The sequence below is a fragment of the Microcaecilia unicolor genome, chromosome 13 (assembly GCF_901765095.1).
Source record: "Microcaecilia unicolor chromosome 13, aMicUni1.1, whole genome shotgun sequence".
In the NCBI taxonomy this organism is placed as follows: domain Eukaryota; kingdom Metazoa; phylum Chordata; class Amphibia; order Gymnophiona; family Siphonopidae; genus Microcaecilia; species Microcaecilia unicolor.
Window position 1 is genome coordinate 69,221,326 of NC_044043.1, and position 17,536 is coordinate 69,238,861.

At 42.0% G+C, this 17,536-nt stretch overlaps 1 protein-coding gene across 1 annotated transcript in view; it reads right to left on the minus strand.

Moving 5' to 3' along the window:
• Window positions 1-13,160, minus strand: part of C13H1orf159 (chromosome 13 C1orf159 homolog) — a 42,775-nt gene extending 29,615 nt beyond the window's left edge. Inside the window, exons 1-3 of the mRNA XM_030186042.1 lie at window positions 13,138-13,160; window positions 5,261-5,354; window positions 276-351 (exon numbers count right to left, since the gene is read on the minus strand). Of these exons, the coding sequence (XP_030041902.1) occupies window positions 276-351; window positions 5,261-5,332 (148 nt within the window). The 5' untranslated portion in view covers window positions 5,333-5,354; window positions 13,138-13,160. The remainder of the gene's footprint in view (window positions 1-275; window positions 352-5,260; window positions 5,355-13,137) is intronic.
• Between the last annotated feature and the right edge of the window lie 4,376 nt (window positions 13,161-17,536).

Consider the following 17,536-nt stretch of genomic DNA (forward strand, 5'->3'; position numbering starts at 1 on the left):
TCTTGCGGTAACCTGGCAGTAACTGGGCAGCACTGATTACCACCAGGTTAGTGCCACGCTGATAATTACAGAAAAAGTTTTCATAGTGTTGGAAATGGCATGTACTCGAAGCGGAACTACCACCGGCAGACGCATTGGACCAGCAGTAGTTCTGGGTTGCCATGCGGCAAGTCCTTTCCCACACAGCAAATTTAGTAAAAGGGCCCCTGAATGCAGATTGTTTCATACCAATTTTAGTACGGTAACTGCAGGCAATACACTATGTAATACACTACCTGGACTACACTCATTGGTTATCGAGCAGGTACCATTAGCATCCAACATACTCATACAGCACTCGGGTGGAGAAATCTGGAAATGTATTAGAAAAAAGTTTAGACATTTTCTAATAATAAGATGCACTAGATCTAAAACCTGATTTTGCATAGGTCATCTAGGTAGAAAAAGTCTGGACATTCAGAATCTGCAGAGTGTTTTACAAAAGTTTTGCTGAATGTGAAGCCTTTTGTAAAATACTTCAAAGGCTGCAGGAAAAACATGTCTAGGGGGAACAGCTGTTTTACAAAGGAGCAGGTCCAAACAAAGAGCAGCATTATTCTGGGGTTTGAAAATGTAAGTGGCAGTTTTGGAACCTATGCGTATAACTGCCTCCACTTCCATACTCAAAAGCTGGATTTTACAAAACGGACATTTAAGGGGAAACAAATAAGAAGCCAAACTAGAAAACTTAAGTTTTACATTATTGAAGTTGTTTTCAATTTTGGAGAGGTTAGCAACATGCCCCATCCCCTCCCCCCCCTCGCTTCTCCAAACGAGTATTTAGCTGATACGAATTCCTCAGAACAGGTGTAAATACTGGCATCAAGATTTTTGCAAGTATGTATGTGTTTCTTTTCTAAAATGGGAAATGCATGTGTATTTTTCAGGCTACCTAAACCATTCCATTCCATTTATTAATTTCTGCTCTGTTTATCCAGACAGATCACAGATCTAAGCAGCTTACAAAAGGAACATGCATAAAACAGAGCACACAAATTCTAAATCATAGAAAATAAAAACTTTAAAATAAAAATTATATAGTTATTAATACACTTAATTGAATTCTTTTTACATGGAATGACTGAATGTAGATCCTCCTTTATCAATGTCCTAGCACTGACAGATGAGGGGATGGTGGGCAGGCAAAAGTGTGGCTGTACCTCCATGCTGCCTACAAGAACCTCTGTTACAGGTAAGCAGCTATGCTTTCTCCATTGACAAGCAGGGGAGATGCAGGCACACTTGTTTGTAATTCCAAAACAGAGGACCACCCCTTATAAAACAGGATAATCCATACAGCCTGCTAACACAAGGATGGTGGAGCAGCTTAAAGAGCAAAAATATTTCTGAGAACAGATTGCCCAAAGGCAGTATCTTGTTGCAAGGATGAATCAAAGCAGCACTGTCTCATAAAAGTACGTACTGAATACCAAGTGGCTATTTTTACTGCTGTAATTGTCTATTGCTTATGTTTGACTTATTCTTGCTGTACACCGCCTAGAATGAATTCCTTTAAAAAGATGGTAAATCAATCAATCAATCAATCAATCAATAAATAAATAAATAAAGTAAATTCACCCTTTCCTCTCTGAGCACACCACACGAACTCTCGTCCACGCTCTCATTACCTCTCGCCTTGACTACTGCAACTTACTCCTCACCGGCCTCCCCCTTAGCCATCTATCCCCCCTTCAATCCGTTCAGAACGCTGCCGCACATCTTATATTCTGCCAGAACCGATATACTCATATCACCCCTCTCCTCAAGTCACTTCACTGACTTCCGATCAGATACCGCATACAATTCAAGCTTCTCCTCCTTACCTACAAATGCACCCGGTCTGCGGCTCCTCACTACCTCTCTACCCTCATCTTCCCCTATGTTCCCGCCCGTAACCTCCGCTCACAGGACAAATCCCTCCTTTCAGTACCCTTCTCCACCACTGCCAACTCCAGGCTCCGCTCATTCTGCCTTGCCTCACCCTATGCCTGGAACAATCTTCCTCAACCCCTACGCCAAGCCCCCTCCCTACCCATCTTCAAATCTCTGCTTAAAACTCACCTCTTCAATGCTGCCTTCGGCACCTAACCTTTCGAGAAATATAGTATGCCCTATCAGATTGACTCTACATTTGTTTTTAGATTGTACACTTGTCTCTAGATTGTACACCTGTCTTTTAGATTGTAAGCTCCTTGAGCAGGGACTGTCCTTCCATGTTAAATTGTACAGCGCTGCGTAACCCTAGTAGCGCTTTAGAAATGTTAAGTAGTAGTAGTAGTAGTAAATAACACCATGCATCTCTCTGCAAGTGAGTATAACAGAGTTTAGCTACACAAGTTGTCAAGTAATGACAATGAACGTGACTATTCAAAATTATAAAAGCACACTCCCATGACTGTGTGACTGCCCTATTTGCTATGCCAGTATTTGATTATGATGGAGTGTAACCTGCACAGAGTAGAGGGTATGGCTCTGGCTGCCTTATTGGGTAGACTAGATGGATCATGTGGGTCTTTATTTGCTGTCATATACTATGTTTATGTTTAACTCAGAGTCAGTGGGCTGTGACTTTGCCTGGAGATATCATGTTTTCAGAAAAACAAAAGTTGATGCTGTCTGAGATCCATCTGCATAGGGTGCACATGAACACAGGTGTTCCTGGATTGTTTGTCTGAACAAGGCAAAGGGGTCCTTTTACAAAGGCGTGTTAGTGGTTTTAGTGCACGCTAAACGCTAGAGACGCCCACAGGAATATATGGGCGTTTCTAGCATTTAGTGCGCGCTAAAAACCCTAGGGCGACTTTGTAAAAGGACCCCAAAGAGTTAAGAAGTCCTGCATAATTCATCAATCTCTCCGAGGTAAAAAAACAAAGTTCGACAAAGAAGTGTGTGGAGGCCTTCCTCTGCTCTATACTGGAATGAAGTTTAGCAAAGCAAGTTGGCCAAAATTACAGATTGGTTGATATGAAAATCTGACACTATCTTTAAAAGAAATTTTCGCAGAACCACCTTATTATGCATAAACAGTGTATGGCAAGTAGTGGAGCAAAGCTTGCAGACCACCAACTCTCCTGGCCCACTGCTTCTCAACCTTTATTTTGGAGCACACCTTCAAGCTTGTTTGATATTCAGGGCACTCCAACCCAAATTTTGCAAAGCCATCATATTTGCTAGTCATTGGCCACTCGACAATGACAGTTAAATGCAAACATGTATTCTACATACACAAAAGCCTTCCTCATGCAGCAATGGGTGCAGAGCAGAACTAGAGCATTTCCCTATAGAATTCACCATGCAAAAAGGTCTGATTCCAGTTTCAGCCCAATAACAGCAACATAATCCCTCTCCAGTAGAGGCATATTATGAATTAATACAAAACCCTACAAAAATCACTCAAGACCAATAGAATAAATCTACCATTCTGTAACAGCACCAACAAGGACTGTCCTAGGAAAAGGCAGCATTGTTTTTATGGATGTTTTATTGTAATTCGCTCTGGATAAGGGCGAACTAGAAGGAAATAATAAATCTAATCTAATCCTAAATATCACAGTGAATCTATTGAGAAAAATGAACAAACTGGATTACTATATATAGGTCCCAACAATCAATGCTAATAGAATATCTGGTCTCAGTCATACATGTAGGACAGAAATAGACTCTTTCCAAATAAAGGATAAGTGACCACAAACTAAAAGTAGAAATATATGGCAAAAATGAACCTGAAACCTCAAGAAGCCAGACTCTGTACGTACTACGACATAAAAAGAGAAACTGAGAGATCTATCTAAAGATAGTAGATATTAAATCCTAAAACTGACACATTCCAATCAATAAATGGAAAATAAAAGTATTTTTTCTACTTCTGTTGTCTAGTGATTTTATTTTCTTAATATTGCTCCCAGCCTCTGTTTCTTCTTTCCTCTATCCACTTAGCTTGCTGTCCAGGGCCTCCTGTCCATTTACCATTTCTTTTCTCTCCTCCTTCATTTCCTCCCCTTAGATGTTGATTTTTCATGCTCAGTTTTCTCCAATTTTTGTATCTCAAAATGTCATATCTCCTTATCATCCTCCAGTCTTCAAGCTCCTTCTTTTTACTGCTTCTATCTAGCTCTCTGTCTCTCCCCCACCCACATCTAACATCTCCCCTCTCTTCCTTTCCTCTCCATCCATGTCAGGCATCCCTCCCATCTTCCTTTTCCTCACAGCTAGCATCTCTCCCTGATTTTCCATTCCACTTTCTTTCTTCTCCAGCATCTCCCCCCGATCTCTCCTGCCGCTCTCTCCCATGTCCAGCATATCCCACTGATCTTCCCTGCTACCTTTCTCCATATCCAGTATGCCCGCCAATCTCCTCTTCCACCTTCCCTCCTGTCCAGCATGTTCCCCCAATCTCCTTTTCCAACCTTCCTCCAAGTTCAGCATGTCCCCCTTATCTCCCCTTTCACCTTCCTCCAAGTTCAGCATGTCCGCCTTATCTCCCCTTTCACCTTCCTCCATGTCCAGCTTGTCCCCTTCATTTTCCCCTTTCTGTGGCAACATCTGCTGTAGAACACATTTCCTCTTTGCAATAGTGGTTTTTTGACTATAGCATTGTTCAGCACACTTTTTTTAATGCAGCAGTAATTTGCATGGTACTGCATCTTGGCGGTAAAGTTTTGTGGAAAGCTCACAGTAGAAGTTATGCGGTCAGCGCTCTAATGTGCGGCTTTCTGCATTGATCTCTCCCCCCCCCCCCCCCCCAGTCTGAAAAATTGAAATTCACTTAGAAAACATGTACTTTATTAGGCCCATTGTGATGACAATCCTGGCTCAGAGCCCATGCAGTCTGGCTCCCTTCGAAACCTGAGACTGTGAGCACTGCCTTTGCAGTATCTTTGATCCTGGGTAAACTAGGGAAATGGAAACGACAACCTGGAATCTGAATTGAAAACTGTAGGTACGGAAGTGCACAGCACTTACATCTGAGCCACTGGACAGGCTCAAAAAAATTACCTTCAATACTATGAATTTAAAATAAATGAAGAGTAAAACAAGTAGGGAAAGTAAACACATGGTACTGAGGAAGATGTTCAAAGGTGAGACTACTGATGTTCAACCCAAACTCCCCAGTAGAATATTCCCCTGTCCCTGTGTGTCAAATATATTGAATGTGGAACTGTCATAGATGCTGGAAGATGGCATGCCACTTTGTGCCATGGAGCATGCCTTCTGTACATACCAAAGCGCTTGCGGAATCAGCAGCGGCCTGCACAATAAATCTGGTCAAGAGAAGGATGTATGGCACTGCCATGCCCAGGAACAAGAGGAGCCGTCTACAGAGAGAAAGAGAACAGGAATGCATTGTCATAGAAGGATCAGCCATAAAGTGCAGCTCATCTGTTAGTCCAGATAACCAACATTAATCACAGCAGAAGTTACTCCCTTGAATTAAAACAGAGGCAGATTAAGAATGAAACAGGCTCACCTTATCTGATGTACAAATTTGAGGCATCAAAAAATATCAATGCAGCTGCACTGGGGCAGTTTTCTGGCAATAGCAGTCTGTGTGGTTGCTAAGCAACCTGAAGTCTTATCAGTCTGCCACAAGCTGGGCCCTAGAACCTATTCCATACCCAGGCACTAAAAATCAATACAGCTCTAAGAGTAACAGCTACTGCCCAGCACCATCCTGCTAGCAATCCCTCTTGCAAGTGAAGTCTGGGCCCTGAACAGCCAGCAATGGTAGTGAGAGGGGTTAATAACATCACCCGTTTCCTCCATCATACTTCTTTCTGAATCCTCTCAGAACAAGTTTATGGCACCGGTTACCCTGCTGTCACCACAGTAACATTGAAACACAGAGCCTGATTCTACTCAATAAGGGATCTTCAATGCTTATCATGGGCTTTCTTGAATGTTATTATTGTTTTTGTCTGCACTATCTTCCCTGCATCCACTATTTTTGGTGAAAAATATGTATATCTCTATATTTCTATATCTATCTCTCTATATATATATTTAAAATTTTATTTTTTATTTTTAATGTAACTTCTCAGGCTATTCACCTACAATATTTACAAGATATATATAGTACTAGCATTATTATTAAACTTGTTTCACATTTTACATAGAGGGCCCTTCGAAGCAAAGGAAAGCAGGGGTAATTATATTATTTCGTAAAGGTCTCCAGGGTGAAAAGCAAAGATTAGTAGTGGACCCCATGGGCAGATATATCATTGTCAAGGTGCTTTTGAATAAGAAACCTCTGTTGCTAGTAAATGTATATGCGCCCAACCAATATGACAAGAGCTTTTATCAGAATATATTCAAACATATTCAATCTTTTGAACAGATTCCAATTGTCCTGGGAAGAGACTTTAGTTCGGTCTTTGACCCTTTGGTGGACAGATCTGGCTCCTCACGGGTGGGCCCTGTGAACTACGGTCGAGGAGTTCCCTGGGTATGTAATTCTCTGGATTTAATAGACTCATGGCGTTTGCTTCACCCAGGTGAGCGGGACTATACGCATCTTTCTAGAGCCCATGACACACAATCGCGCACAGAATATTTTTTAATTTTGACATGCTGTTCTGGGGCTCTTCTTGGAGTGGAGCTAGGGCCTATGCAGGTTTCTGACCATGCCCTGATCTGGATCTCTCTCTCTTGGAATGCAGAACCACGGGGGCATTTTCACTGGAAATTCCCGAGGGACTTGTACTCAGTTTCATAATCACTTAAGTTTGCAGTGGAAGGAATACGCAGAGTTCAATAGAGAAAGTTTTCACTCAGATCATATACTTTTTTGGGAGGCTGCAAAGGCAGTGCTGAGAGGTTACATTATTTCTTATTATACACACAAACGTAGGACAAAGGATGTGGAGATACTCCGGTTGGAAGCACAGGTTAAACATTTTGGGGAGATAGGCAACGTTTTGGGGAGACACCGTCTTTGGCTAACAAAGCTAGGCTTCTGGCAACACAAGCGGCCTTAAACCAAGTGATTCATTCTAAAACGCAAAGGTCTTATTCCTACCATAGATATCAATTGTATAAACATGCTAATAAATGTGGGAAGCTTCTTGCACGCCTGGTGAAACAGTTGGGTGGCGTACGACATGTTAATCAGGTGCAGGACAATGAGGGAATCTATCATCATACGCTGGAGGGAATTAATACTGTTTTAAAAACTTCTTGAGCAGTTATACTCTCCCTCTGTGGACGTAGGCCTGTTGAGTGAGACGTATCTTACTGGGCAGGCTCTCCCTAAGATAAAGAGGGAACACCAAGATCTTCTTAATGGTGCTATAACGGAAGACGAGGTAAGATGTAACATACAGGCAAGTCCCTTGCAAAAGGCGCTGGGAGCAGATGGGCTAAAGGCGGAATTTTACAAGATCTTGGTATCTGACATAACGACGTGCTTGACAATGGCTTTCAATCAGTTTGTTGGAGGGGGTGTGTTGCTGGATTCTCTGAAAAAAAGCTCAAATTATAGTGCTGTTAAAACCGGGAAGAGACCCCCTTAAGGCAGAGTTGTATAGACCTTCTTCCCTGCTCCCTTATGAAACAAAGCTCTTTGCCAAAATTTTGGCGAATCGTCTAGCTAGAGTCTTGTCTGATCTGGCGGGAACGCTCCGTAGCACGTAACATGAGAAAAATATTGGGGGGACTTGTGGGCCCTATTGGGCTTGATTTCTCGATTCTGCTGGGGGAGAAAATGGCCACAGATGAAAGTGAACACTTTCAACACTTGATGGGTAATTGGGATAGAGGAGGCCTTGGCATCCCAGATATCAGGCTCTATAATATTTTATTTCTTTATTTATTTAGATTTTGCTCACACCTTTTTCAGTAGTAGCTCAAGGTGAGTTACATTCAGATACACTGGATATTTCTCTGTCTCAGGAGGGCTCACAATCTAAGTTTGTACCTGAGGCAATGGAGGGTTAAGTGACTTGCCCAAGATCACAAGGAGCAGCAGTGGGATTTGAACTGGCCACCTCTGCATTGCAAGACCAGTGCTCTAACCACTAGGCCACTCCTCCACTCCATATCTCCAAAGACTTCATGCTTTGCTTACAATGGAAATTAGAGATTCTCAAATAACTTAGGCCACTCCTCCACTCCATGGCTCCAAAGACTTCATGCTTTGCTTACGATGGAACTTAGAGATTTTCAAATTAACTTTAAGAAGCAATGTCAATTCTTCTTGACATGGGAATGTTACATCAACAGCTTGGTACACCGGGCACGGAGCCACATTCTTAATCATCTCGGGGCTCTTTCTACCACTCAATAGGAACTCTCTGGGGTGGAGGGTAGAGTGGCTTCCCCGTGCGTCTCCATAGGGATTTTGGAGTTTCTGCTATGGAGTGGGATGGGAGGTGGGTTAGGGGAAGGGATTATAGGAGGGATCTTAGGGGAATAGGAGGGAGGATTTGGGATAGAAGGAGTTCTGTTTGGGATATTGGGGCTTGGTGTGGAGGGCTATAAGGGAACAAGCTCTCTACAGAAGTTAATCTATTCATTGGTTGTGGTACGCTGGAATATTGGTGTTGCAAACTGTGACAATGATTGTGTCTCTTATGACTGGTTAGGTGTTTATGTCACCAAATGTGTTTTACATAAAGAAATTAACAGTCATAAATGGTTGGGGGGGGGGGGGGTAGTGGGGTTTGTTAGGAGATGGATTTGTTTTAACAGTTAAGTTGAACCGCTGTACCATATTCTTGACTGTCTGTTGAATTCTTTAATAAAAAAAAATTTAATGTAAACTTGTTTCACATAGAGCTTTTGCGAAACAAGATTTCCTAAACCTAAAATCTGATAAGAAGTAACAAGAAAGTACAAGTAGCTGTTTATTACTGGTCTTTGCAGGTTGTGAAACCTTTTATATTGGACCAGCACGACAATTTGCCAGAGGCGCTGCTGTACCTGAGCGTAGAGGCTGCACAAGTTGCTTCTTTTTCTCAGCCAAATAAAAGACATTGAAATTCTCAATTATTATATCTATACACACACACAGACACACAAAAAGCAAGACCAGAAGTGCAAAGCCATATTTTAAATAAAACATAGAAATAGGAATTGAGACATCCAGGTCACGACATATCAATTTCTCCTAAAATTTTAGAAAATGATCTGCCAAGTACAGCCTTTTCTCAAACATATGCATGAAGGGATGTTTGTGTGTTGAGTACACGTGGTGGGAGCATCCATTTTACAAGCGCCAACATCTAAAATATCAATGGGGCCAACATGGCAATATACATATGTATGTCTGCCACTCTAAAAACCTACACATCTATGTTTCCCTAAGCTATTACAGCTATATCATTTCTAAGTATTGCTTTCTTATTTGGGGGGGGGGGCAAAACACTGGGGAATAAGAGGCGACCTCCCCTAATCCCTCCAGTAGATTGCTATACAAAATAATCTTTAAAGAAATTCAAAGCTATCCTGATGACTCATCTTTTCATCCAAGCTTCTCCGTCTACAAACGAGTAACTTAAGACCTAACAGTTACTGTTGATTATGTTGCCCTTGGCCTGCAATTTTCACTTGTGTCCTTTTTCTTCAACCCCCCCCCTCCCCCCCCCAAAAAAAAAATTATTGTAGAGTAAAAATACCTCTTTTTTCTTCTTTTCCCCTACCTTATAACTATGATTGTAACTTAGGCCTCCTTATGTGATCCCTCATTTGTACCCAATATTATTGCTCTATTGGAAACCGCTTAGGTATTTTTATTATTTGCAGTATATTAAAGTTGAGATGTGATCACCTTCACATAACCTAGACAACCCTGGGAGCAGCTGTAAATCATGACATTGATCTTCCTTCTGAAATGGGGAATGCAGATGTATATTTTAGGCCTGTCCTCATCTTGTACCCTTGCCATATGATGTTTACACTTTGGCTTTTTAAAAATCAGGTTTTAAATGTGTGATATATATTCAGTTTCTGCAGGTCCAAATTGTGACTAGGGCTTCTAAAGTAATCAACACTATGTTTTGAGGGGCACCATGGTAATAATGTAAAGAATGTGCTAACTGCTCAGAAACACCAATTAATTTACATACTAATTAGCAATTTAGATACAGAATAAATACTAAGCCTCAGAAAAGCTCTGATAATGCCAGTTCCCTTTAACTGTACCCAGCAAGACTGCATCACATTCTAGAAGCCTGGTTTCTGACATCAGACCTGTTCATGTAACTGTCTGCCATGTTGTGAGATGTCATCTTTTGGTCACTGATAAAGAGTTTTCTCACACAAGTGGGAATGGGGGTGCAAAGAAATGCATATAGAATTAGATTCAGTAAATGGTGCTCAATAAACGGCAATGAAAAACATCCGCGTGGAGCATTATTCTATAAACAGTGTTCTGAGTTGCATGCTGTTTACAGAATAGCGCTTAGAACCAATTTCCATGCCAAACTTTGGGCGTGAGGATTTACACCAACTAAAACCTGGTGTAAATCTTGGAGTATAATTTAGGCACAGATCCCCAGTATTCAGTAATAGGTACTGTGCACATCTTTGGTGAATGCCCCGACCTACCCATATCCCCTTTTGAATTGTGTGCTGTAAGATTTGTGTGATTTTTATAGAAGAGTGCATAGCAAGAGGCACATGTGAATCTAAAACATTGCCAATTAAGGCCAATAATTGTTAGCACTCAACTACTGGTGCTAATTGGCTCATTAGGCAATTTAGTTGTGCACGCATATCAGAATAGTATGCAATTTTGTGTGCGGAAATTCGCGCACCATATTAGAATCTGGGGGATATTGTGGGGGTAATTCTATAATTTGCGAACATACACATATATGTTCTATAAAAGAAAGCAGGTGCTTACTTCCTTATAGAATACTAGTGTAACCAGGTATATAAATGTGTATGCATTTAGGTATAAGTGTTGACTCCAACCATCCAGCTGGCACGAGTGCACCTAATTGCTAGTGATACATGCACAACTTATAGAACTCTATAAGTTCCATGTGTATATGCACGCACCATCCATGCGCTGTCCAGAGTCTGACCATGTGTATACCCACCTGTAAAACACATGCTATGTAAGATTTGCATATATTTTAGAATCAAGTCACTTCACTGGCTTCCGATCAGATACCGCATACAGTTCAAGCTTCTCCTACTCACCTACAAAGGCACTCGATCTGCAGCCCCTCCTTACCTCTCTACCCTCATCTCCCCTTACGTCCCTACCCATAACCTCCGCTCTCAAGACAAATCCCTCCTTTCAGTACCCTTCTCCACTACCGCCAACTCTAGGCTTCGCCCTTTCTGCCTCGCCTCACCCCATGCTTGGAACAAACTCCCTGAGCCCAAACGCCGGGCCCCCTCCCTACCCATCTTCAAATCATTGCTCAAAGCCCACCTCTTCAATGTCGCCTTTGGCACCTAATCACTACACCTCTTCTCAGGAAATCTCAACTACCCCAACTTGACATTTCGTCCTTTAGATTGTAAGCTCTTCTGAGCAGGGACCATCCTTATTCGTTAATTTGTACAGCGCTGCGTAACCCTAGTAGCGCTCTAGAAATCTTAAGTAGTAGTAGTAGAATACACTCAGACACATAGCAAGCATTTATGTGTGCATATGCTAGCATTCTGAACATTTTTGCATGTAACCATTAGTGCCTACTTTTTACAATTACCCTCTGTATTCCCAAAGTATGCATGCACTCATCTACCACCACTCCAATCTGATGGATTTTTTTAATGGATTGTAAGTTTTCTTTTGCAAAGATTTATCTTCTTATGTGTTCTTTATATACAGCATTTGCAAATAATACAGTTGGTAAGTATGCAGTGCATACCAATATAACCACAATTCTGCAGCTCATTAGGGCACTAATGCCTCTTTTGTTAATTTCCACCAATGGTTAGTAACTTTGGCTTTTATTATAATACTTCTTGAGATTAACTGTAATTTGCAGACAATAATTTAAAACAGTAGACCACACAATTAGGTCTACACTATTAACGCAGTAGTTTTGACACTTAGGTCCTGGTTTTGTCCCAGTGCATCTCCAGACTTGTAGTTCCCATTTCTGTAGGCAAGCCGGAAGTACCAATCAACAGACGCAGAGACGGGGAGAATGCCAGGGATACCCAGAACTGGATCAGGCTATTAGGGCAGGTGGCAGCCCTACAATGTGGAGTGTTCCACAGTATAGGCTGCTACTCAGTGAAAACTGATTTCCACACAAATCCTGTTAGCCATTGAGAAAGGAAGAGACCAATATTCAAATAAATTATCCACTGGATAGAAATAGGTTTTAATCCCATATGCTGCGTGGGAACAATTGTATGTAACCCACAGCATTATTTCTGCTCGCACAGCCATCCAGGAAGTGAGCCAAACTGAACAACCGGGTGTATGTATGCTTAACCTAACAAAGGCTATCGAGAGCTGTGGGCGCCCTCTTTATCCCCCTGCCGACTGCCGAGCTTTCCGAATGTCCAGCTTCCTTACCTCAGGTTAGAGCCCGCTGGGCGCGGGGAGTCACACTCACACTCCGCGCTGCTGCTTGCCTTTCACACCCCTTCGCGCTCTCTTTCCTGGAACTTGTAGTTCTTCTAACCAGGAAAACACTGCTCCCCAGGCGCAGCAGCCGATCTCTGTAAAATACAACTACCAGGAAGCTTTGCGGCCCCTACACTGGCCACTCTCTCAGGTAACTCCTGTTAGGCGGCAGTTTTTGTTTGTTTGTTTTTGTTACAAATTTTAGTTTTCCCGTCTCCGAGTTCACCTAATGCGGATTCTCCACTCTTGGGAGAAAAAAATGGTCTTCCGCGGCGTTCTGGGATGTGTGGTTTCACCGTGAAGTAGCGCCGGTCAAGAATAATGGAGATGAGCGTGAGAGAAGAACTCCATTTCCCGGCTCACCGCGCGAAGCCGTGCGGTGGATGAAGGGTGCGGCGCTGCCTCTGTTGTTGCTAGGAAACGGCGACGCCCAGGCTCCTCCGGCTCAGGGGAAGAGGTTATGGTGCGTTGAGCAAAGGAAGGGCTTCCTAACGGGACGGTCTGCGGTTGTTCAGAAAACCACGGACTTAAGACAGATTCTTAGTGTGACGATTTTCTGTCCTTACCCCTGCCGTCCTACTACCTGAAGCAGTTTAGTATCGGACTTCAAATCCCACAATGCACTAGGGTGGACCCCCCCCTAAAGAGAAACAGGACTGAGGTGGAACCTCCCTTCTGAAGGTGGGTCACAGTTGGCACCTTTGGTGAAATCTTAACACAGATTTGGGCGCGTCCTTGGTATGTAGTAAAGGGCGGGATATATAAACTTTTTGTATTACTTTGGCAGTACAACGTATAAAATTATCATGCTAATAACATTTAATGAAGTTGAAACTGATATAGAACAGGGAAGAGAAAATCAACAAAACCTTTAAATGTCAAAGTAAAATGAGCAACGCAGGAACCAATATTTGTGGATCTGCTAAGGTTGATTTCAGTAACAAGCATTTTCAGTAAGTTAAGAGCATCACTGGTATCGCACAGGTGCGTTTTACTTGCAATACCAGAAACTGCAGACAGCGCTTGTCTTTTTCCTCATAATTGTCTTCTCTTGCTGCCCTACTAAGTATGTCTCCTTTTTGCAATCAGTACTTATTTCAATTTCATATGTGTAGGATTTGGGTACCTATAGTGGTCATGAAATTGAGTTTCTGCCAGGTACTTATGACCTGGATTGGCCACTGCTGGGAACAGGATACTGGGCTACATGGACCATTGGTCTAACCCAGTATGGCTATTCTTATGAATAATCTGTGAAAAGTGTTGTTCCTTTAAAAATAGGCTAACAAAAAAGGATACTGAAATATATGAGCTTTTAAGACTATACTTCTTCAGATGTGTTTATTTCTGTTATAAACATTTTTAAAATATAAGAACAAGAGACTGAATTAATGTATTTGCCAAAGTGCTTCAATTTTCCAGATCAGGGGTTCATCCACAGACCCCTTGATTTTAGAGAATATGTGAACTAAAGACACAAATTACTTTATTTTCATTAGCTTCTAACCTGAAGGTATCTTTTCATTCAATAATGAATGTAGGCAATAAAGTAATTTTATGGTCTCTAAACTACAAAAATATTGTTAAACTAATAAATATCACTATTTAAAATTATACCCTAAAAAAGCGAAACCAGAATATCCTTTTCTCCAAAAGCATATAATTGATAAGTCAATACGTATTTATTGCTTAATAATATGATCATTTTTATTTATTTATTTATTGCATTTGAATCCCACATTTTTCCACCTATTTGCAGGCTCAATGTGGCTTACATAGTATTGTTAACATAGTTATTTCAGTATATCAGGTACAGTTAGTATTGTGTAGAGATTAATTAAGAGAAGGAAGAATATGTATTTGAGCATAACTGGTTTCCTTTGTAATGCAATCTATAGCTATATAGTTTATTTTATGGATTCAAATAGCTATATAGTTTATTTTATGCACTCAAATATATATTTCTCTGAGAAGGGATCCATAGGTTTTATCAGACTCTCAAGGGTTCATGGCATAAAAAGGTTAAGAATCTCCACTCTAGATTGTGGTTCCCAAAACTAGTTGGGTTTTCAGGATACCCATGATGTATATTCATAAGATACATCTGTATGTACTGCCTTTATTTTATGCACCTTTATCTCATGCATGTTCATTGTGGGTATCTTGAAAACCTAATTGGCTGGGGGGGGTCACCTAGGGTAGATTTGGGAACCACTGATCTAAAATGCATAACAACTGATTTCACATGTCTAATTTTGGTGCATAACTAGGTAGTAATACAAGGACTAACATCAGCCGCACATATTGCAACAGGACTTGCTTTCCACATGTGCTGTAGCTGAGATCAGTTGCATGCAACTTTTTTCTTTGCACATGCATTTTTTTTCCTCGTCAGTCACTCAAATGTACTTATATACCTCAGATGGCCAAAACATCACTTTTATGTGGATTACAACAAGATTCTGCTTATCCGGTTAGCACCACTGAAAATGTCTGATTAGCGTCTATGTCAAAACCAGCTATTTTGGGGTTGTCACAGGGGCGGAGCTAGTTAAAGTATTGACATTGTAAGTAGTATATTATGCTATACTTTGTATTGTTATTTGAATATTTTTGTTGCTCTTTCTGCTTCTTCCCCTTCCCCTCCTGCCATGGATCATTCTCTTCTGACCTCAGCCCAGTTGTGTAGCTACGGGTGGGCCTGGGTGGGCACAGGCCCACCCATTCTTGACTCAGGCCCACCCAATGACAATACACTACCTTCTCCCCTCTGTGGCGCTCCAGCATCTGCCCTCCTGTTGCCAAACCCCATCCCTCCTGGTGCACCCCAAAGATTTCCTCAGCACCTGCTGCTATCCACTCCTCTACCCGTGCTGGCCCACAGGCCTCCATCCCCCGCATCCCACCCCTGCTGACATCGTTTCCTGTCTGGCGGGTTGTGCCACATCACGGCAGATGGAAGCCTGTGGGACCAGCACAGGCAGCAAAAATGAACCACTGCAGGTGCTGAGGATGCTCACAAGGCACACTGTGGAAGGATGGGACCCAGAAATAGGAGGTCAGATGCTGGTACGCTGTGGAGGAGAGAGAGGAGAGATGTCGGTTGTGGGGTAAGTAAAACAAAAAACAAACTGTAATTTTTTAATCTCAGCGTGGGAGGGCCCATCCAAATTAACTCTGGGCCTATCCAAAATACTGGCTGTGGCTATACCCTGCCTCAGCCATCCCCCCCCCCCCCGACTCCAGTGCCCCTCCTTCATCAGCCCCCTCCTCCAGCAGTCAAACCTCACCTCTTTCCAGACAGTGGCAGTCATAACAAACTGCCTGGGCCACTCAGAGCCTTTTCTCTGAACCTGTCACGCTCCCTGATTCAACTTCCTGTTTATGCGAGGGCGGGACAGCTGCAGAGGAAAGGCTCTGGGTCTGTCCAGGCAGTTTGTTATGACTGCAACTGCCAACAAAGAGGTTTACCAATTTACAAAGAAGTTCATACCAATTTACAGTGCATACACTGCAATTTCACAATTTCTATACAAATGTCCTCAAGCTAAAAATGGAGAGACTATACCAGAAAATGAAAGCAATCTTAATTAGCACAAGAGTTATACATCCAATTTATACAAATTCCATTAATATAGAATTTCCCAGGGGTGGCTGAGATACTAATCTTCAGCAACTTTGTAGCAACAGTAATAATGTCTGATTTAACAAAGGAACAGACTTCAATCTACCTTGGGACAAGTACACACAAAGTAAAACATCATTACCTTCTGACATTGTGGCATTTGAATAAAATGAATCTGGACAGGGAAGTGCCACAAACAGGTAAACCATGGAACAAAGCTTCATCAATACTAAGTCAAGTAATTATGAAAAGGCCACAGAAATGGCTGAAAAATAATTTTACCAGCAGTAATTTAGCAGAAGATAGCATTAAAACACAGGGGCCCTTTTACTAAAGCTTAGCGCATGCTAATGGACATTAGTGTGTGCTAAGTGGGCCATAGGCATAAAGTAGGACACACAGCATTTAGTGTGCTCTATGCTTTAGTAAAAAGGCCCCTTAACGGGTAAAATGTATAAGTTGAATTGTGAACCTATGTTGAGAGAATTCCATGAAGATATTATTTAGAACTTTCTCTATCTGACGAACAGGTCAGGGTGGTTTACAATACTAACATTCAAAGTTCGAAAAGGAACATCATAATTTGGATAGACAGAAGGAAATGGAAGAACATTAGACTTGGATAGGAAGAGCAAATCTGATGTGAATGAACTGGATACCGGTGGCATTATATCTGTTTGTGATGTTACCCCTCAGGGTGCCATTAATCTTCTTTGCATAAAGTAGTGTCTGACCTTATTTGGGTTAGGCATCAGCCTAGTGCTGGTTTTACCATATTTTTACTATTAGTATTTGGCAGTTCTTTTTGGTTTCTTACTCAATGGCAGTTCCCAAAGAGGCATCAGCACTGGTTGGAAGGAGATAGTAGAAGGGAAAGGGCAGGCAGAGAATGTTTACCTGGGACTGACAGTACTGGGAAGGGAGAAATAAGCTTGAGGGTAGTTAATGAACAGTGGGGCATATTGGTGGTGCTGGGGAGCCTGTCGCTTCCTTTACTGGAATGGGAGGACCTACGGCAAGTATGTGTATGTCTGGCAGGGGAAAATAGGGAAGGGTTTGCGAGAAACCTGGAGACAGGTTTTCTCAAGGAGTAAGGAGAAGGGACGAATTGGGTAGATTTATAAATGTGTGTGTGTAATCATTGTGAGGTAGGGGTGATGGCAGCAAGGAGGGCATGGGAAAGGGAATTAGGGGAAGGGTTAGAGAAAGAGGTTTGGGAAGACTTGTTTTTGAATGTGTGGTGATGCTGTCTGAATGCAGCAGTTGTTGGGCAACAATACAAGATCTTGATGTGGGTTTATCTAACTCCTATGAGATGGACAGGGCTATAGTGGGAACCT